Source organism: Mytilus californianus, unplaced genomic scaffold (genome assembly GCF_021869535.1).
Source record: "Mytilus californianus isolate M0D057914Y unplaced genomic scaffold, xbMytCali1.0.p SCAF_13, whole genome shotgun sequence".
Taxonomy (NCBI): Eukaryota; Metazoa; Mollusca; class Bivalvia; order Mytilida; family Mytilidae; genus Mytilus; species Mytilus californianus.
This window is the reverse complement of record NW_026262615.1, coordinates 14,273,635-14,294,037: the sequence shown is the minus strand read 5'-3', so window position 1 is coordinate 14,294,037 and position 20,403 is coordinate 14,273,635. Positions and strand designations below refer to the sequence as shown.

The window sequence follows — 20,403 nt, the reverse complement described above, 5'->3', positions numbered from 1 at the left end:
TCCAAACAAAATTATAGAAAAATTTACAAGATTTTGGTTCCTTTTTAATTTTATCTACCAATTTATTATCGATATAATCAAATTTAGAGCTTCTTTCTATCATACTTTTCCATCTATTTGAAATTACACTTATAATACCATAAAACTCTACAAAATGAGTATTGATATTATACTTTTTTTTTAAATTCTCCATATTAGAATAAGGTATTATTATCTGACACCAGATCATTAATAAAGAATATACAATTTTCAATATATTTGAACTTCAAAATCATATTGCCACCTTTTTCGATGTTTGGGATCAGCCATATGGTCCGAGTACAGTTATTTCGTAGTGCATTTCTTTTAGACAATAAATGAAAATAAAAAATAATCCCACCTGCGCTTTCTCAATAATATTTTTACAGTGTGTTGTACTACTTTTGGGACAAATTATATCAAAATTATAGAAAACTTCATCGGCCCTAACTCAAAATATGGACAATTCTATGTTAAGGGGGTCTTGAAATCTTTTGACAGCTTCCGAAGTGCTAATTTTTAACCTTTTTCAGCTGGACCAAATCACTACTTTACTTTACAATTCATGACCCAAATATGTTTACAGTGTATTTTCATCCCCCTACTTGCTATTTGAGGCATAAAACATGAAGAAATACATTTGGAAGGGGTACTAAAAAAATTGGCAAGCAACACACTGTCCACACTAGGGACTTTATTCGTGGACAACGAAAATCAAAGGACGATAACTGTGTACTCGGACCATATGGACTTGGTCAGAATATCAGTATTGTCTTCAACTTTAAACTTATTTTGCAACTTGGAAAAATTTACCAGAATATCATGCCAAAAAGTACTAAGGTTTTAATAACTACAACCCTTCCAACAAATGTTAGTTCTTTGTAAGCCCAATTATTGAGCAATGACTTGATATTGTTTGTCTTGACTGTAAAATTACATAGAGTCTTATCAAGTTTAGCAAGCTCAAACCATATTCCCAATAGTTTGAATCTCCCAGAAAGGTTCCAAACAAAATTTTTGTCAGGCAAAAGTTTTCCATACTATCCTTTTTGACCCAATCCACATGGCTTCAGTTTTGTCAACATTACACCTAAGTCCAGCACATTCTGAAAATTTATCAAAAATGTAAACACTGTTTTAGGGACTTTTAATCACCATCCAGGACTAGGGCAGAATCGTCAGCATATTAACTCAACAAAGATTCATAGTCATTAATTGTTATACCAGCAACATCAGGGTCATTTTAATAGCTGCACTGAGTAATTCAAGCACATGAAAAATGTTCTGAAATATATCCGTTATTTAACACTGCACTAGAGGCATCACAGAAGCATGCTTAAATCCGACTTATAAATTTACGGTCAAAGCCATAAAACTGTAAAGTCTCTAATATAAAAGACCATTCGACTGTCCCGAAAGCTTGTTCAAATTCAACTAAAAGTAAAAGTCCAGGAATGTCATATTCCTCCATCTTTTTGATCAGATCATAAATAAATCTAGTATATTCGCCTATATACCTACCTTTAAGAAACCTTTTTTGTGTTCGGCTTATTATATTTACCAGCACCTTTTTAGTGTATTTGCTAGACTTGCTGTAGCTATCTTATAGTCTATACACAGCAGTGTGAAATAGGCCGCCAGTTCTTCAGCTAAAATTTTTTTTAAATCCTTTGGTTTACAAGTAATGAGTCCCTGTCTTTGGGTGACAGAGAACTTTCCATATTCCAAAGCTCCATTTAAACATCTTACCAGTGGTATCTTATTATAATTCCAAAAGAATTTGTAAAACCCAACAGTGAATCCATCTATAGCAGGTGATTTGAAATTCTTCGTATGTTTAAGAGAAGACAAACATTCCTGCATTGTTAAAGGTCCCTCACAGTAACCCACCTCTTCCTCATTAAGTTTTGTAATAAAAGAAATGTGTCCCTGTGAGTGTCAAGATTTTGTAATTAAAGGATTATCCTGCTGAAGAAATGTGCCCCTGTGAGTGTCAAGGTTTTTTGTAATAAAAGGATTATCATGCTGAAGAAATGTGTCCCTGTGAGTGTCAAGTAAGTGTTTGTTTGTTACCTTGTACGGTCACTTTTAAATCGATTAACGATATTTGAAACCATTACACTTATGTTGCCTTAATTTATTAGCATAAGCTACCTAGTAAGTCTTCAATAATGATGTTCAATCTTTATAGCAAATATGAAACAGATTTATCATAAATGTTATACACAACGGGTTGTATTAATGCTGGTTTCTGATTTTTTTATTATGAGAAACAAAAATTTCTACCTACCTGTCAATCTCTGAACATTGTTATTTATGAATGATTTTGTCTTGTTATATGTATCTTTGATGCAGTTTTTGAGTCCCACAGTTTCTTTCTTCACAAGTTGTTTTGTACCATCATTTCTAGTATGAACTTCCTTTAAATGATAGTAATAATTAAAATGAAAATAACTTTTTGATGCAAGCCATGTTGATATTTCTTTCCAGAATTAAGTATAAATAAATGTTTTTTGTTATTATCATTAGTATTTTTTCAAGTCACTTTGTCCCAGATAAACGTATTATAATTGTACTTTTTATATTTTTAACTATTATGCTGTTGTCTTATGAAAATCCCAACTAAAGTTACACATGTTTCAATCTGCGATTAACTTAAGTGCAATTGCATTCATTTTGCAAATAAGATACGTTTAAAAGAGTTTTTGTCCTATGGATTTATTTTAGCAATTTTGTCTTTAGGGTGTTCTCTTAGAGATGAGCACTTTAAATCTATTATTCGTATTAAGGTAGGCTTTAAAATACAACTTCTTCTCGTTAAAACAATATCCAAAAAAGACGAACAGAATCAAGGGAAAACAAAACCAATAGTTAAAGAACATAAAAATATAATTACTCCATTTACTTAAGCTTGAGCGTAAAGTTTATTTTTGGTTAAAGAAAGTAAAAAAAAGGCAAAAAAAAACAATAACAAAAAAACGCGGAAACCTACCAGCTTCAATTCACGAAGTATTTTTTCCAATTCGATGTGCATTTCGTTGATAATTCTTTTTGATTCTATCTCGCTTACTTTGTATTTTTTTAGTGTCACTATTTGTAATGTAACCATTTTCTTGTATCGATAAGGCTCGGCAAACAACAAAATATCATCCTCTAAAGAAAGCCAAATATTTTCTAGTTCAGTAATTGAGTAACAATGTGTTGATTCCGGGTGACAAATGTCACTTCTGATGGTCATTATGGTTTGGATAGATTGCTTTTCTTGCAGCGATAACGTATTGCTGTTCCACAAAAAGAAATTGAGATCACTTAAATCTAGTTCATCAGTTGAAATACCAGCTTTGACTTCAAATCTGTCCAAACATTGATGTGTATCTACTTCAGTCTTTTTGTTGTACACTTTGTTAAATATTTTCTTGTCCATATATCCGTTTACATTACAGTTGACGTGTGGGCTTTGTGAACAACATGGCTTATTTCTATTTTTCTCACACTGGTGGTAGAACTGATGTTTAACATTATCCAAATACTGTTCAAATGTGATGACGTTATTATTAAGCACTTTACGCTCAAGAGCGCTGCGCAAAACATCTGCTCCTGTATCAACTAAGCATTTAAATATTTTCAAATGTTCGTCAGATCCATCATCTCCCATGATCATCTGGTAAACTTCTAAAAAGAAAATATAAGTTAATTAACATAATCTATGTCATCTTCTATTGGTCTTCATTTTACATTTAATTAAAGATGCTTCATTTCAGCATTTGACTGTGTGTATTTATATACACATGAAAAGGTGTTTTTTCACGAACAGTTGAGAAATCATTACCCAGATATATATAAAAAATCAAATGTCTTAGGAAGCAAAATACACTTACATGATCAATTGTTAGCAAATAATGTTCTATTTTTTCCAGTAAATAGTGTCACATAATTTAATTCGGCTTTTAGCTTTGCTGATGAAGGTAAATCGAGAAAAAAACGCTCCACACGCATGAAATTTGTAGAGTGTTGTTTTCATGTTTATAGATGACGGAAGGTTAAACTAAATGCACTATTTGATTTGAAAAATGTGTTTGTAAGGCAATCATTTCTATTAGAAAGCGAATGGTAATTGAGGCCACGTTGACCTTTCGGTATATTGTATACTGGTGTTCATTTTTGCTATTTACAGTTTCTCTTGTGTGTCATTGTTTTCACAACAAAACATAAATGAGGGTTAATCAAAAGCCATACCAGTCATGAAATGCAAATAATTCTTACAAGGAGTTGTCTTAAAGTTTCAGTCAAAATAGAGAGTAAATTTGTTTGACATTTCTGACGTATCTTCATTGGATACATTTAAAACTAAATTTGCCATGGATGTTTGTGGTCCAATTGGACCAGTTATTGCATAGAAAAGTTAAAAGGTTAATAGTCAACGATTGACTGACAATGACAAACGCCAAGTCATGCGAAAACCTCACCTTGCCAAAAAATGAACTACCAATTATGAAGTTCCCATTATGATCCCGGAGGGCGAATGTTTTTTTTTTCATGAATCAACGTTTATCCATTGTATCTATATCTTAAACTATTGTGTTTATTTCTTTTCAAAATTAAAGCCTTTTCTTAATAAGAAGGTATTGTAAGTGAGTTTAAATAACCACGTTATCTTGTACAGCGATGCATTAAAAATCTAAGTTCACAATTAATTGCAACAAATAAAACGAGAAATACAAATATAACATAACGCTTCTGTCTTTATAATATCAGGCATCTGAATATTATCCGTAATATACAGAATAAGATATGTTCGATCTTATTTCTATGTCTATATAATATATCATGCTCTAAATTTTGTATGTAAGCATGAAACCTATGCAGGTTTGTTTTAAGAATTTAGGAAAATTTAGTTTTGTTTAAAAAAACACATGCCAAACAAGAAGCACATTAATAAGGTTTCATTACGCTCAATGCAGTTGTTATCCATTCGTTTTATGTGTCTGAGCTTTTGAATTTGCCATTTGCTTAGGGCCTTTCCGCTTAGAATTTTCCTCGGAGTTCGGTATTTTTGTTATTTTATTTTTTCAGGTAAAAGAAAAAAATTTATTTAACAAGATTCAGACTGTAAAATTAGATAACCTAAATTATCTCGATTTGATAAATCTGATAATCATGTAAGGATATAAAAATCTGTTTTATATATCTTTACTTTATTATTGCTGTTGTCATGTCAGAAAAAAGGAAGTTTTTTTAACAGTTAAAATTTAAAAAAGTAGAGGTTATTTGGTAAAGTGTGGTTCAAACTGGGTGAGTATTGTTCAGACCATTGGTCGAGTATGGTTCAGACTGAAAAAATAGGTCGAGAACTGGTCAAGTATTGCATGTTTTAGTCGGGTACAGGTCGAGAATGGGTTAAGACTGTTTCAGACTGGTCGAGAAATAGTTCATACTATTTTCAAATGCAAAGATAAGGGTCAAGTACAAATCAGTACAATCGAATATGGTTCAAATTGAGGTCGAGTAATATCGAGTAAAAATTTAGACCAATTCAGACTGGTCTAGTAAAAATCAGTACAGTCGATTACAGATATCGACCATTTCAGACTTTTACTGGTTTGTAGTGTATAAGGCTACTGAGACTGCAGAAATGTGTGCACTGTTTGTTTTGTTGCCATTTCTAGATTGTTTTCGCGACTGGGGTAACAAAATGAATTGCATACCTATTGAAAAGAGCCAAGTACAAATGATCATTATTTTATATTCATGTTAAGCGACGAAACTCACAAGGCTTAGCAGACTAAGAAATGTATCTGAGGTTGTTTATGAATTTTTTGTTGTATAATTCGTAGCTAGTGCCCCTTTAAATATGAAGTCAAATAGTGAAATAATAATTCGCTTTTGGATATACGTTTTAGTATATAAATCAAATATGAGAATTTGAATCAAATCGGTGAACAAAAGGGCACTAGCTACGAGTTATACATAAAAAAAAATATTTTTTTGTTGTATAACTCGTAGCTAGTGCCTCTTTAAATATTTTTTTTCAATCATTAATGAAAGTCAAATAGTGAAATAATAATTCGCTTTGGGATATACGTTTTAGTATGTTATAAATCGATTTTTCATAAAAAACTAGATCTGCCATTCTTTTAACTTGAACTATAAAATAAATTCTGCAGTACCTTTTTCATTTCAAATTAAGTAAAAGTATCTTTTTGAAATACCATTTACATATTGTCTACCAAGCCTTGAGGGTCTAGGCACAAAACATGTTCAAAGATGGCACTAAAATTAAACAAGAGTGGATTATTGTGTAAGGCATTGCCATCAATTCGACTCCATCTTCTTCGGTTAACCCAATTAGAAAAAACACATTTAAACCAAAGTATGCACTATTGCTACTAATGTGGTGAACACCAAACTAAATAAACACTGTAGATAAGCACAAAAATTCAAATGAAAAATATCTAAAAAAAAATAGACAAATATATACAAAATACTTTTCTTATCATACATATCGTGCAAACTTCAGTATGAAAGTCACAAAGTACCATGAATCATACCAAACAATTACTCTCCACACTGATATGTATCAGCACTTGTTGTTAATCAAAAGACAATTTAAAACACGAAACTGTATAAGCTTGACTGCATATTTTCACACAATTTCTATTGCATTATGCATTAGTTGTAATTTCTTAAACCGAAAGTAAAAATATAATCATAAATTTTTGATCAACTGTTTTTTTCGGTACAATTAGGCAAAACATCATGGACACATTACCTGATTTTATGAATGTTCACTTTGTATTTGTATACACATCTTAGACATTATAATGATTATCAAATTTGTCACCAAGCTACCAAGATATCAAATAACCGGAAATGTTTAAAGCGCAAGTGTAAATTTTAGTAGGTGAACAGGTAAGATAATTTAAATTAATATTTTTAGATTAAATTTAAATTTCCGTTACACGGAGAGTAGTTTAAATTTGAGAGTAGCTCAAAATAATCCACACGTAGAAAAACTTGTCAGTATCATGCTAGTTGCCGATCTAATCTACATAAGACTCATCAGTGGCACTGCAATTTAAGTAAAGACTGTTGGAAGGCCAAATCAAATACAAATTTGAAGAAACCAAATGTTTCTTAAATCTGCAGTAATCTAGATAAAACAAAGGCTACAGTAGTGTATCGATGGTCAAATCGATTTCGCTTTGATTGAGACAAATCAAAGTGATAACATTTTTTTTAACTAATCGGACGGAGCTTACATTTTAAATTGCATAAATACATAAAGATCCCATCACTGCAACAAGTGTGTTACGATATTTCTCCACTCGAGACAGTTAAATTTTAAAGTTTAAAGCGCGAGGCTTGCCGAGCTTTTTAAATAATTTAAATTTAACTGTTGAGAGTGGATAAATATCGTAAATACACGAGTTATAGTGGTGGAATCTGTTTCTTTAATGATGTTTATCCTTCCTTTTCAAAGATTTTTAGAAAGTTGTGTTCTTTTTATGTGACGTCATCAGGCATTGTTGCCTTTGTTTAGGACGTCACAATAGCAAATTCAGAAGAAATCAAGAAAATTTAACGTCATAATTAAATTTCGACCAATCATTTGCTGAATACAGATATTTTACTAGTGATGAGAAATATTTTTCTCACACTGCTCAAGAAATGTGAAAATAGCTAAAAAATTAGTGAAAGTCTATTTTAAGACGGTAGCGATAAGGATGATTGTCGTTACAATCGTTGTTATTGATTTCTGATCATCAATCAAACCTTTCCAATTGTGAGATGAATATAAAATGTGCTTCATAAAAACGTTATTATATATGAAAAACAACAAATTTAACCTTTTTCCCCTAACATTTTATATGCATTTAGCAGAGGACAATGTTTTTACAGAAAACTCTTCACGCTATTTAAAACAAAATAAAATCAATAATCTTGAAGTAAAATCTAAATATTACTCCCCCCCTTTAATGTTTTTTGTTTGTTTTTTTTTTTTTTAATTATTCAGGAAGTTCGCTTCCCTTGTTTTTCACTTTTTGTCAGATATTCCGAATCCTCTAGTTTTATCCATGTAGTGCTAATATGAATTTTGGTCGCTTACCCCTATTTTTCGTTTCATAACTTTAAAACACAAAGTTAAAATCGTTATTTTTGAAAATGTCACACAATTCTTGTTATTTTTCATATTTTTTTAAAGAAAAAATGTGCCAATGTTGAATGTCTGGACAATCTAGAGAGAATCTTTCCTCGCCAAATTTTCAATTGATTACATCTCAAAAACAAAAACACTGACTTGTCATATTTTTTTCATTTTTAAGTTCCGTTATTTATATAGTATCAATTCATTACAATCTACAAAAGCTTGTTATTTTAAACATGATAAATCAAAGGTGCACACATCTTTAAAATAATGTGACATGTTTTTGTCACGTTTTTTAAACTCGGTTTTACAAGAAAATAAACGACTATGTCACACGTTTTACATTGCAAATGCACAAAGTGTTTACATATTCAAGCTGGATCGATGACCATAGCTAGACACTGATTGAGAGTTTATCCCAAAACAACTGTATATAGATGGTCGGATATGTGATTAACGAACCGATTAAGCACCACCAAGTCAATTGGAAAACGAGAAACAAGTTAATCGTGCATGCCAGTGGGAGAAAACCCTCAGTGTCTCCTATAATTAAACATATTCAATGTCACATTGTACCTGTAAATTGTACAACTTGATATGGATCGACGTTTATAAAAAACGCTTCATAGTATTTAATATAATACAGGTTTCAAAAAGGTATATACGATCAAACAGCAATTTTAAAAGAAGATATTGTTCATTTGATTACCACAACACTTTTTGACACAGATCGACAGATCGATCAAGATAACTTCGATCATAGATAGCCAGTATCACTACAATGGTTAGGAAATACATGACTACCTCTCTCATTAAAGCACGATATAAGGTTAGCAAAGTCATAATTGCTCAATAAAATTTGGACATAATCCGGTCAGACGACTTTTCTGTAATCTAAAGATCTACGACCAAGAACACATATCCATGGTGATTTGAGACACAGAACCGCATCGTTTAATTTTCCTATTCATGATTGGTGACCGTAAAACTTACGTAGTGTCGGCATCAATCGTCATAACTCTGTTGTAACATATTTTTTTTGTGAAAAAACACATCAATGTTACAAACAATGAAATGATCACTGTGCGTACAACACAAGTTTCTTGTGTAGATTCCGTTAGGTACGCCCGATACCAAAAAAATTAAAAAACAAAAATACCCAATGCAACTCCGAGGAAAATTCAAAACGGAAAGTCCCTAGTCAAATTAAATGGCAAAATCAAAACCTCAAACACATCAAACGAATGGATAAAAACTGTTATATTCCTGCCTTGGTACATGCATTTTCTTATGTAGAAAATGGTGGATTAAACCTGGTTTTATAGCTAAAAGTTTGCAAAACCAACATATAAAATTACAAGTTCATGCAGTAAAATGGGAGGCTCTTGAGAGCTCAAACAACTGACAAGGAAAACTGTGCCAACTTTTAGATTTATGTTTTCCTTTGTGAGCAGTATATTTTTCAAGACTAACAACTTATTTTCAAATACACAGCTTTCCGGGAGCATTCAAGTTAAAGCAAGGGAAAATGTCATATCCTTGATGCAAATGGCTTTTTACTTAGAAGTCTTCGCAAAGTCAAAGACAAATCAAATGACTTGTAAATCTCAATTTTCAAGTTTGTTTCAATTTAACTTTTAACTGTTTCTGTCTGCTCATTCATATTACCAATGAATTATCTGAAAAAAAATCAAAAGTTTAACAGTTTCAGTCAAACACAATAACTCAAAGGGGGAGAATTTACCTCCCTTGCCTACATAAGAAAATGACTGTACTAAGTCAGGAAAATGACAGTTATTCATTCGTTTGATGTGGGTTTTTTTTTGAGCTTTTGATTCTGTCATTTGATTAGGGACTTTTGTTATAATATTGTAATTATAATATTTATTTATCTTGGCCTAATTTGTTTTGTCTGTCCCTATAGTTGTTTACAAAATATTCTTATAACAGTGCAATTTATAAATCACTAGAACAATACTGATGGAATGATTATAACTTTCTATTTTGACTTACATAATAGTTCTGGAATGATCATAATCTACAATATGTAATTCCAACGTCTATCATATTCTAGAAATTTCCGTTCTACAGTTTTCTAAGAGTTTATCTTCTACAGTGTCCTAGAAATTTCCGTAACAACTATATATATACAGACACTAAAGTTAAACTTTCAGACTTAGACATGGGATTCTCAGAAGTTCTCTGCAGTTGTTGAGATGACACTTTTATTTACGAACAACCTCATACTAGATTGTGGCCTATTGAACGTTATATTCTGTTTGGATTCCCGAGAAGAATTTCCGGATAAAGAAAAGACAAAAGATCGGACATATATGTTGACAGTTAAGTTGACATTTCTATTTGTGTAATACTTCTTGTAAACTTGTGTATAATAAATCTTGTTAATTTTTATTATTGATTTGTGTCTTTTGTTGGCTACAATTTAAAGATGAATCTGGCCGTAACACTTTCCATTTTAAATTTTCCTCGGAGATCGGTATTTTTGTGATTTTCCTTTTTGAGATCGCAAGTGAAAATTGCAATTTGTTAAAAATCATTGCAAGAGTTGTTACTCCGATTAGGAGTCATCAGATGATTTCGACGTTATTAACATTGTTGTAGATATTGTATTTGTTGTCAATTATACGAGTTGCAGAATCAAAAGAATAACCATAAATTGTATAGAAATATAACTCTTACCTGAACTCTAAAAAAGAAAGAGATGCTTGTCAATGCCTCTTATTCTATCTGTTTCTCAGCCTTATATAAATAATTTTTATTATATTTCGAGACAATTTATAGATTAATCAAAAAGCTGAAAGCTCTAAGGAAAAATGACGCCACTGTCTCTAATATTGTGATATTTTTTATGCAAGTCTTGATTTTCACATACCGTAATAAGTTTAACATTGCAACATGTCTCGTAAGCATATAATTGATATTCGTATATGTGTGTGTTTTTCAGTACAAATGAATAGGTCAAGACTACCTGAATGATCTACAGTATCCAATTTATACTACTGGCTTTTTTTTTTTGTATAAATAAATAGGTCAAGACTACCGGAATGATCTACAATATCTAATGAATACTGGCTGTTCTTTTGTACTAATAAAAAGGTCAAGACTATTTGAATGATCTACAATATCCAATGACTACTGGCTGTTCTTTTGTACATACAAATAAAGACTACCTGAATGATCTAAAGTATTCTAAGTAATGTGATTTTTTTCTTGCAATTACATTTTTCTAAATCAAGAATATAGACTACTAGTATCTTTTTCAAACCAAATGATTATGAAATGAAGCCTGTTGTTAGCAAGCTCTTATACCCAACATACTCATTAAATAAGTTACTAGTGACCTAGTTATTTCTGTTACTTGAAGCAAATTATATTTCTGTATATTGAGACAATAGTATAATATTGTTTTACTAGTTTTATTTCACCTTGAAGATTAGACAAATAGGGATACTTCTTCGATTTTTTATTTCATGTCAGTCAGGTCGCTTTATATGAAACTTGAAACCACTTATCTGCCATATTGTTATTTTATAACAACTCTGCCCTTGACCATGTTGACCCATGTAATTGATATTCATTCTTTAACCACATATCATAGTCAGTTAGTTTTTGATTTTGCACTCCCACACCACCTTTCATGTCTTTCAGGTCAAATGTCTGTCTCCATTTAAGTTAATGACATTGAACAATCATGGTATTAAACACAATTTCAATAGTGATAATGCTGTTCTCGTGGGTCACCATATATTCAGCTTGGGTAGCATTCCAGTTATTGAAATTTGTGTCAGATTAGAACAATGATCTAGGTCTTTAGGAATGGATCTTATAATTTAATATGGAGCCATAGTATGGGACCCCTACACGGTCACAAAAAAAACAAGCTTGAAAGGATACAATGTCAAGCGGCAAAATCTATCATCCAGGATTACAAGTCAAAAGAGGATGGACGGGATACGTCTCTAAAATGCTTGCTGAACTGGAACTACAGCAAGATCTCCAGACAAGACGAACAAATCGTTGAAGCCAGAAGTTAGTATTTATGTAAAAAGTAGTTGAGGGGCTGATTCCCGCTATTGAACCATACTGTCATTCTATAATATCATTGCGTAAGTATTTCTGTATTGGCCTTGTTATTGGTCCATGTCTTGGGTGTATTGGTCTGAGGCGAAGCGGAAGGCCAATACTGCTGGCCGAGGACCAATAATAAGTTTCCTTTTATAAGATGCAATATCTAATGATTCGGTGCCGTTTGACTGCTGGCCGAGAACCAATAATAAGGCCAATACAGAAATACACGTAATAGTATCTTTATTAATTAACTACAGTGTGACAATATTTTTTTTATTTCATTTCACAAGAGATAAACATTTTTACCTTGAAGTGGAACTATCCAAATCTCAGTTTCTTTTAATAAGATGCAATATCTAATGATTCGGTGCCGTTTGAAGTATCTTCAGCCTTTTCTCATCTGAAGAATTTTTCTACCCTTTCCAGTCACTATAAAGTGTTACAACTTTAATTTAGACACAACACATAAATAGTAATTGGAAAGGTAATGCCATTGCATGTGTAATGCAAATATATTTAAAAAAAAAAATGTAAGAGTTGAAATTGATACAACTATACATAAGCCAATTGACCAAAGAACGAAGATTTTCACAATTACAGAATGCATATGCCTGGTTCGGGTTTAAAAATAAACGACCGTAAACAGTAAAAATCAAGTTGTTCCATCGACATGATGAAATTATGAGGTCGTCAAGAAACGAACTTTGTGATAATTTACTCGTTCCCCAAACCTGAAATAATCCCATCGTCTACTTTCAAAATGCTTTTTTAAATGAATGGGACCGTCTTTAACCTAAAATATATGCCATACTGAACGTTTCAGCTTGTTTATGGTGAGTAAACCTGCGTCTTACAAACAACTGTTTACTTTCAGTTTGAGTTTATCGTGACTTACGATCTAAAAACTAGAGACGTTCCGAAATCCTGTTTTGTAAACAAAGATTCATACGCACCGCGTGGGTATAACCGTATTATTAATTTCCGATTTTTAAAAACTTCGTAAATCTGGATAAAGACCAGTTTCTATCCAATGGATATCAAAATGATTCCGATTTTCACTTTTTTTAATGATTGTAAAGTTGAAATGGCATGAAAGGCTGACATTATTTAGGAGAACTATTTTGTCTAGCGATTGCTGATCATTGGAGGGTAAAAAGTCCAACACCATAACAAAACGGATATATTTATCATGTATACATACCGATTGTTTACGATATTGTAAGACATGTGCATAAAAGTGAAAGCTCGAATAAATATGAAAAATATAACAAAGGGATAGCTCCAAATACCATTTAATAACAAAAAACATATGGACAGGTCAAGATATCTTTTTGGTAAATAAAAAGTATGTAAATTGGTTCCCGTCCGACTACAACACTTTGTTCGAGTGTAGCGTAATACAAGCAGATTCCAGTTAGTATGTAAAATAGTAAATATGAAACCGAGTGCGGTAGGCGGAAGCAATAATCGACTTCCGTAAGTTCTGGTCAATGGTATCGGAAACATGCCGCTGATAGCGTCATTTTCCAATCAAAGCACCAAAGGCGCTATAGGCAGTTAATTAAAAAAATCAAAGGTAAACTTGGCAGAAGTTAAGATGAATATAGCGGAAGAATGGATGAAAATATTTTTCTCTAATTCTTCGTCAATTTATCCCTTTCTGCACCCATTGTATACAAAAAAATTTAATCAACGTGTGGTTCGTTTGATCTCAGTTCTTCATTGGTTAAAATCCGATTATGACCTCGAATTTACTTGCTTTCCTCTGAATTTCCTATTGTGACGGCATGAAAAAAGGCGACCATGCCTGATGACGTCACATAGAAAGAACACATCTTTTTACAGATCATTCGAAAAGACGGAATAAGTTTGCCTGCATATTGTTTGAAAATCATTAGAGAAACAGATTCCACCACCAAATCTCGTGTAATACGATATTTATCCACTCTCGACAGTTAAATTTGAAATATTTAAAACGCTTGGCGAGCCTCGCGTTTTAAATTTGAAAATTTAACTGTCTCGAGTGGATAAATATCGTATCACACTCGATGCAGTGGTAGAATCTATATATCTCAGCTATTTCTCAAGTATCAAATAATGTTTGTACCGTAATGTTTCTGCTATCCAATCCTACCACTTTCAAAAGTTATTTCCAATTTATTTTTTAAAGATTTAATGTCTGAGATTATGCACATACACTGTCCCATGTTAGGGGAGAGTTTTGTGCCAGCTAACATGTTTAACCCGCCACATTCTGTATGTACCTGTCCATAGTGAGGACCCAGTAATTTGGTGATTGTTGATTGTTGCTGTATATCATATTTATTTTTCATAATTGTTTTGTACATAAATCAGGCTGCTTTAGTTTTATTGTTTTACATTTGTCATTTCGTGGTCGTTTATATCTTACTATGCAGTATAGGTTTTGCTAATTGTTGCAGGCTGCATGGAGGAATATTCTTTTCAGAATAATAATTTCAATTATGGTGTCCAACAGTGATGTATGGTTTAATTCCACTATGTACTAGAGTTTGAATATGCCATATTAGCGCTTTTAGTTGGATCAGCTGGTGCCACTATGCACAATTATCAAATCATACCTGAAACTATCTGAAATGGTGTAATTTTCTTGTATACTAGTGTTTCAAGAAATGCTGATGTTGTTATAATGGCCTAGCAATGATGCAACATATATTTTTGAAGGCTGTACGGTTGCCTGTAATTGCTTACATCCACTTCATTTGAATTTTGGTGGATAGTTGTCTCATTGGCAATCATACCACATCTTATTTTTATAATAATTACACATGTCTAATCTATAATAAGCTATTAACACAACGTAATGTTTTGCCTATTTGTTATTTTGATAATGCAAATGTTACACTTAAAATAGTAATACTTTAACATGTAAGTGATATTCAAAGTCAATGAACCATGATTGAAGGTACAAGGCTAAACAATCTCTATGGAAATGAAAGGTGCCAATGCTTGTTCAACTGCAAACCAAATACCATTGCCTTTTCATAAGTCGTTCCCTTTAAACAAACCTTAACACAAATTCAATTTCTAAGTCAATGAACCATAATGAGGGGGTGGGGTTATATAATATCCATGGAAATGAAACTTTTGAATACCAATACGTTCGCATATCAAATAGCTTTGACTTAAGATTACTGGTAATTTTAAACTGACATAATCATAATAATCACAAACTCATTCATGTAAACTAAGTAAAAGTTTCAAAGTCAATAGATCATGCATATGACTGAGGGGTGAGGACCAAATATCCTCTATGGAAATGAGACGTACTAATGCTTCTACACCTACATGCCAATTATCATTGACCTACCACTATTGGTTTCCCTAATACTAACCTAATCGAAAAATAATAAATGAAATTTCAAAGTAACATAAGTTTCCAAGTAAAAAAAGCATGATTGAGGGGGCGGGGCCAAATAATCTCAATGGAAATTAGAAATGAAAAAGTTTATACAACTGCACACCAAATATCATTGACCTACCACTAGTGGTTCCCCCTAAACGGACCTAATCACAAACATATACATGTAAACTATGCAAAGTTTCAAAGTCAATAGACCATGACTAAGGGGGTGGGGCCAAATATTCTCTATGGTAATGAGATGTGCCTATGCTAACACAACTACTTACAAAATGTCATTGACCTACCAGAAACCAGACCTTATCACAAAATCACAAACTAATACATTGTTGATTCCGCCAAAACAGCATGCCTATATATATATATATATATGTCTCACTTTTCGACTCTGTCAAGGCAAGACAAAAATTGCAACAAATTTAATACAAATATTTTGTCCATCTTTTTTTAATATTCTTCATTTATTAGATATATCAATGCTGCGTTCACACATAATTCGAATTCGATTCACATTATTAACTGATTTGAATTAGTTTAATACGCATTCGAAACGTTTAATGTCCAAAAGTAAATTCTACTTGGAATTGCAATACACGTCAAAATCGCTTTACTGTGAATGCAGGGGTTAAAATTACATTTGGTACTGGACAGTCCAGGACCTTTGACACTCCAAACTGAAAGGTCCACAACCTAAATTCCAGGTCCTGCTTTTACTTGAAATAGTTCATAACTCAGTAAGATACTTTAATGTGCTTTTGGTGTTAAGTTAGCTTGTTTCATTGTCAGTGTCACTGTCGTTTAACTTGTTTAATAATAAATGTAATTGTCTTGTATATTAATTTATGAATTCAAATAATCTTTTTTTTTTGTATTAGGAAGGCTGAGGGAGGCTGAGGGTATCACTGTGGGTGGGTGTGTTGTCTCAACAATTGATTATTTATTACTAATTATACCATTATATTAAACAGTTCAAATTCAAAACTGTTTAAGTGTATCATATCTAGTTGCACTATATATTATATTAGCTAGTTCCTCTGTGAAAATAAAGTAAGAAACTTCCAGATTTTTATAGGCCCTTCAAAATTGAGAAGAAATTACCTCATGGAATTGTAGTAATATGTTTAAACAATAAAAACATCTACATGTAATATCAATATTTATTAATGATAAGGAAAATACTGTCACATTTTATTGGTTTTTGACATGAAAATTTGTGCACTAAAAGTAATTTTGAGTTTCTGTATAAAATATTTCCTGCTTTTTCTTTCTTTTCAATTTATCTTTGGTTTTCAATTCTAGAGTTTATATTTCATCATGATAGATGTATTTTGTCTCATGCCTGGAATTATTATATTTTTATTGTATTTGATCGGCAAACCCGGAATTACCCTATCCGCTCCCGGAATTAGATCCGGTATTATAATTGTCTTCATTTCCGGTTTATGGCATCCATTGTTTTTCAAAGTTGTTTTTGTCAGTCAGATACGATTTACTCGGATTTACACATAACATGTTGGCGATTTTCGGTATAAAGCTAGCGGTTGAACAAAATGATTATTATCAACAATCACCAAATTTAAAACGTCCTTGATTTACGTTTTGTCGACGAAGTTAAAATTACCGCCAACTGAGACTTCAACTCCGTGTCATATTAGTCACAGCCGTTATACAATATTCCTGCGCTTTGTGCCATTTGGCAACTGTAAACGACTTGTAATTAGAGATTTTCGGCGATGAAATAATTCATGCAATTGTTCTTTGACATCTTGGCCAAAAGCACAGGGGATAATAAACTACATAAGGATTTCTATTGAGCACTACTTCCTATGTGCAACTTCAAAACTTTTGGGTGGTTCGACGATCATTTAAGGTTTTTCTGGTCATATTTTTTGTATTCCAGAATTAAAAGTATGAAAAAAGTGTTCAATTAGTTATAAATAACATAATAGCCAGCCAGATAATAACAATGGCACATATTTCAGCATTTATTGGGTAGAACACAAATCTAGGGTGCTCGCATAAAGCAGCTTAACTGCTTAAAAACCCAAACAATCAAAGTCAAATATCTGAAAGCCAATGATGTATAAGTACCAAAACAGTTGAAGAGAATATGACCAAAAAGGACCTAAACAAATCCTTCTAAGGTGACTTTGCCTGAGGGAGTTGACACCTGTTTCCTTGAAATTTCTAAAAATCTAGTTATACTATATGTATTATATACGTTCCCGTGTGAACAAGACATGTGCTCTATAAAATATTACTGTAAGTTATAGTATTCAGGTATGCTCAAGACTGGGAGTTTAAAAAAACAATGTATACAAGCATTTGAAAGCACACAAACTAAGTGCGGTTAAACAGAAAAGCTAAACTATATATGATGTTCAACACATCCCAGGATACTGCATAAATAATTTTGAATACTATGACATCAGTTTTTTTACCTGAAAGTTAAATGTCAAACACTGCAAACCAGTAAAAGTCTGAAATGGCTTATATCTGTACTCGACTGTACTGATGTACTTGACCAATACTTGACCTATTTTTTTCAGTCTGAACCATACTCGACCAAAGGTGGGGTTTTTTTTAAACAAAACTTGATTTTCTTAAATTCCTAAATAAAAACTACATAGGTTTAACAAGGATTTGTATAGTACGACTATACAAATCCTTGGTTTCATGGTTACATACAACTATAGTTATATAACTCTCCTTTTAATGAGGCAACAACAGCCAACAAAATCTCTGACATTGTTTAACCTTTCAGCAGAAATATATCTATTCTTATTATAATTTGGGAAATATATATATTTTAATAAACAGCTGCGCCATGAGCGCATGATACGCCTGTCACATTTTCAAAGAATAAAGTTCAATTACTTCTCAATGTCATATAAGAAATTTATGAAAATCAAAAGGGAGCTTACATCAATAGATATAAACAATTCACCAAAGTTTCATGATAATTGCTGAAAGCATTTTTGAGTCATTGTTCGAAAACTGGAAAATCCCCCCTTTTTTAACGAATAAAACCCCCATAACTCAGAAATGTAAAATCTAAAATTTATAAAATTCTAAAGGGAGCCTACATCAATAGATATTAACAATTCACCAAAGTTTCATGAGGACTACTGAAAGCATTTTGAGTTATTGTTGGAAACTGGAAAATCCCCCTTTTTTTAGGAATAAAACCCTGTAACTCGGAAACGTAAAATCTAAAATTTATAAAAATCGAAAGGGAGCTAAGTCAATAGATATAAACAATTCACCAAATTTTTTTGCAAGTTGGTGAAAGCATTCTTGAGTTATTGTCTGAAAACTGGAAAATCCCCCCTTTTTTTAATGAATAAAACCCCATAACTCGGAAAGGTAAAATCTAAAATTTATAAAAAAGGAAAGGAAGCTCACGTCAATAGATATAAACAATTCACTAAAGTTTTATGCAAATTGGTTAAAGCGTTTTTGAGATAATGTCCGACATGTTGACGACGGCGGACAGACGGACAACATTATACCATAATACGTCCTGTAAACAGGCGTATAAAAAGGGATATAAAAAAAGTTCTTATAATTAAGGGTATAAAGTAATACATCCTGCTTGGGGCACACTGATTAAAAAGATCACACCTGGTCAGAAAGTAATAAATTTTAAATAACATCATTGAAAATTACAACATCCTCACCTGTAAAACTTTAAAAATCACAAGGCCTTTTGAATTCAATAGATAAGTAATACACGAGTGTGAGAAAAATAGGGTTTTCTTTTTACCTGTAAAACACACTTGTACTAAGGTATTTTAACCTTGTAAAAGTGCTTCTTGTATGCCAAGTCTTTAATTTTGACAACACTTTTTAAATTAAAATTAAATTAAATATCTACTGCAACTTTGGAATACATTTCCTTTTTTAAAAGGTTATTAAGGATTGCTATGAAAGTTTTATTATTATTATATTAAATTCTTGGTTTTTTAAAACAAAAGTGTTGATGTAAACATTTATTAAGTTGCTTTATATACTATTTTTATATATATTTTGATAAAAAAAAATGAATAGCATTATTTTCAAGTTATTTGAATAATGGTTGAAATTTCTAGTATTTTTGATGGAATGTAGGACAAAAAAGTCACAGGACAAAAAGTCACAATTCAGTTTTGAGATTATTTTTCTTTGAATAAGAAAACACTTCTTTTTAAAAAAACATTTTGTATTTTTCTTCAACTATTTATATAAAACAACTCATAAATTTCAATAATGATCAAACAATTGCTCAGAAAACAAATTGTCAAAGAGTCTTGGCATGTAAATGGCTTCATGGTGCCAAAAACACATCCTTTGCAAGCTTAAAATTCAATAATGTTTAATTTATCAAGGCTAATGAGCTATTTCCTATACTGTAAAATGAATAAATGAAATCAAAAGAATATATTTCATGATCTTTCTCTTATATATTCATATAATTGTCAACAAATTATTTGTGACTTTTTGTCCTATGACTTTCTATCCTGTGACTTTCTGTCCATTTACCTTTTTGATGTACATAAAGCAATGTGAACATGATATAATGTATATAAAAATTCATTTAACAAAAACTTAATTCATCACTTGATATTTTTTTAATCCAATCAGAAATTACCTCCTTTCATCATCTTGTTTTATCTTTATTCTAAATGTGATATACATTGTATGGTTGAGTATGGTTCAGACTAGGTCGAGTATGCTTCAGACTAGGTCGAGAATGGTTAGGCCGTGTCAA

General features: G+C 31.6%; 1 protein-coding gene across 3 annotated transcripts in view; it reads right to left on the bottom strand.

The window, feature by feature from the left end:
• The window catches only part of LOC127723222 (uncharacterized), a 94,760-nt gene extending 87,866 nt beyond the window's left edge, over positions 1 to 6,894 (bottom strand). For 2 of the 3 annotated variants that reach the window (XM_052229782.1, XM_052229784.1), the window contains exons 1-3: positions 6,788 to 6,878; positions 3,007 to 3,690; positions 2,309 to 2,434 (exon numbers count right to left, since the gene is read on the bottom strand). In XM_052229782.1, the coding sequence (XP_052085742.1) occupies positions 2,309 to 2,434; positions 3,007 to 3,679 (799 nt within the window). In that variant the 5' untranslated portion in view covers positions 3,680 to 3,690; positions 6,788 to 6,878. Of the gene's footprint in view, positions 1 to 2,308; positions 2,439 to 3,006; positions 3,691 to 6,787 lie in introns of all 3 variants that reach the window. The other variant, XM_052229783.1, reaches the window with a different exon arrangement.
• Positions 6,895 to 20,403: the final 13,509 nt, after the last annotated feature.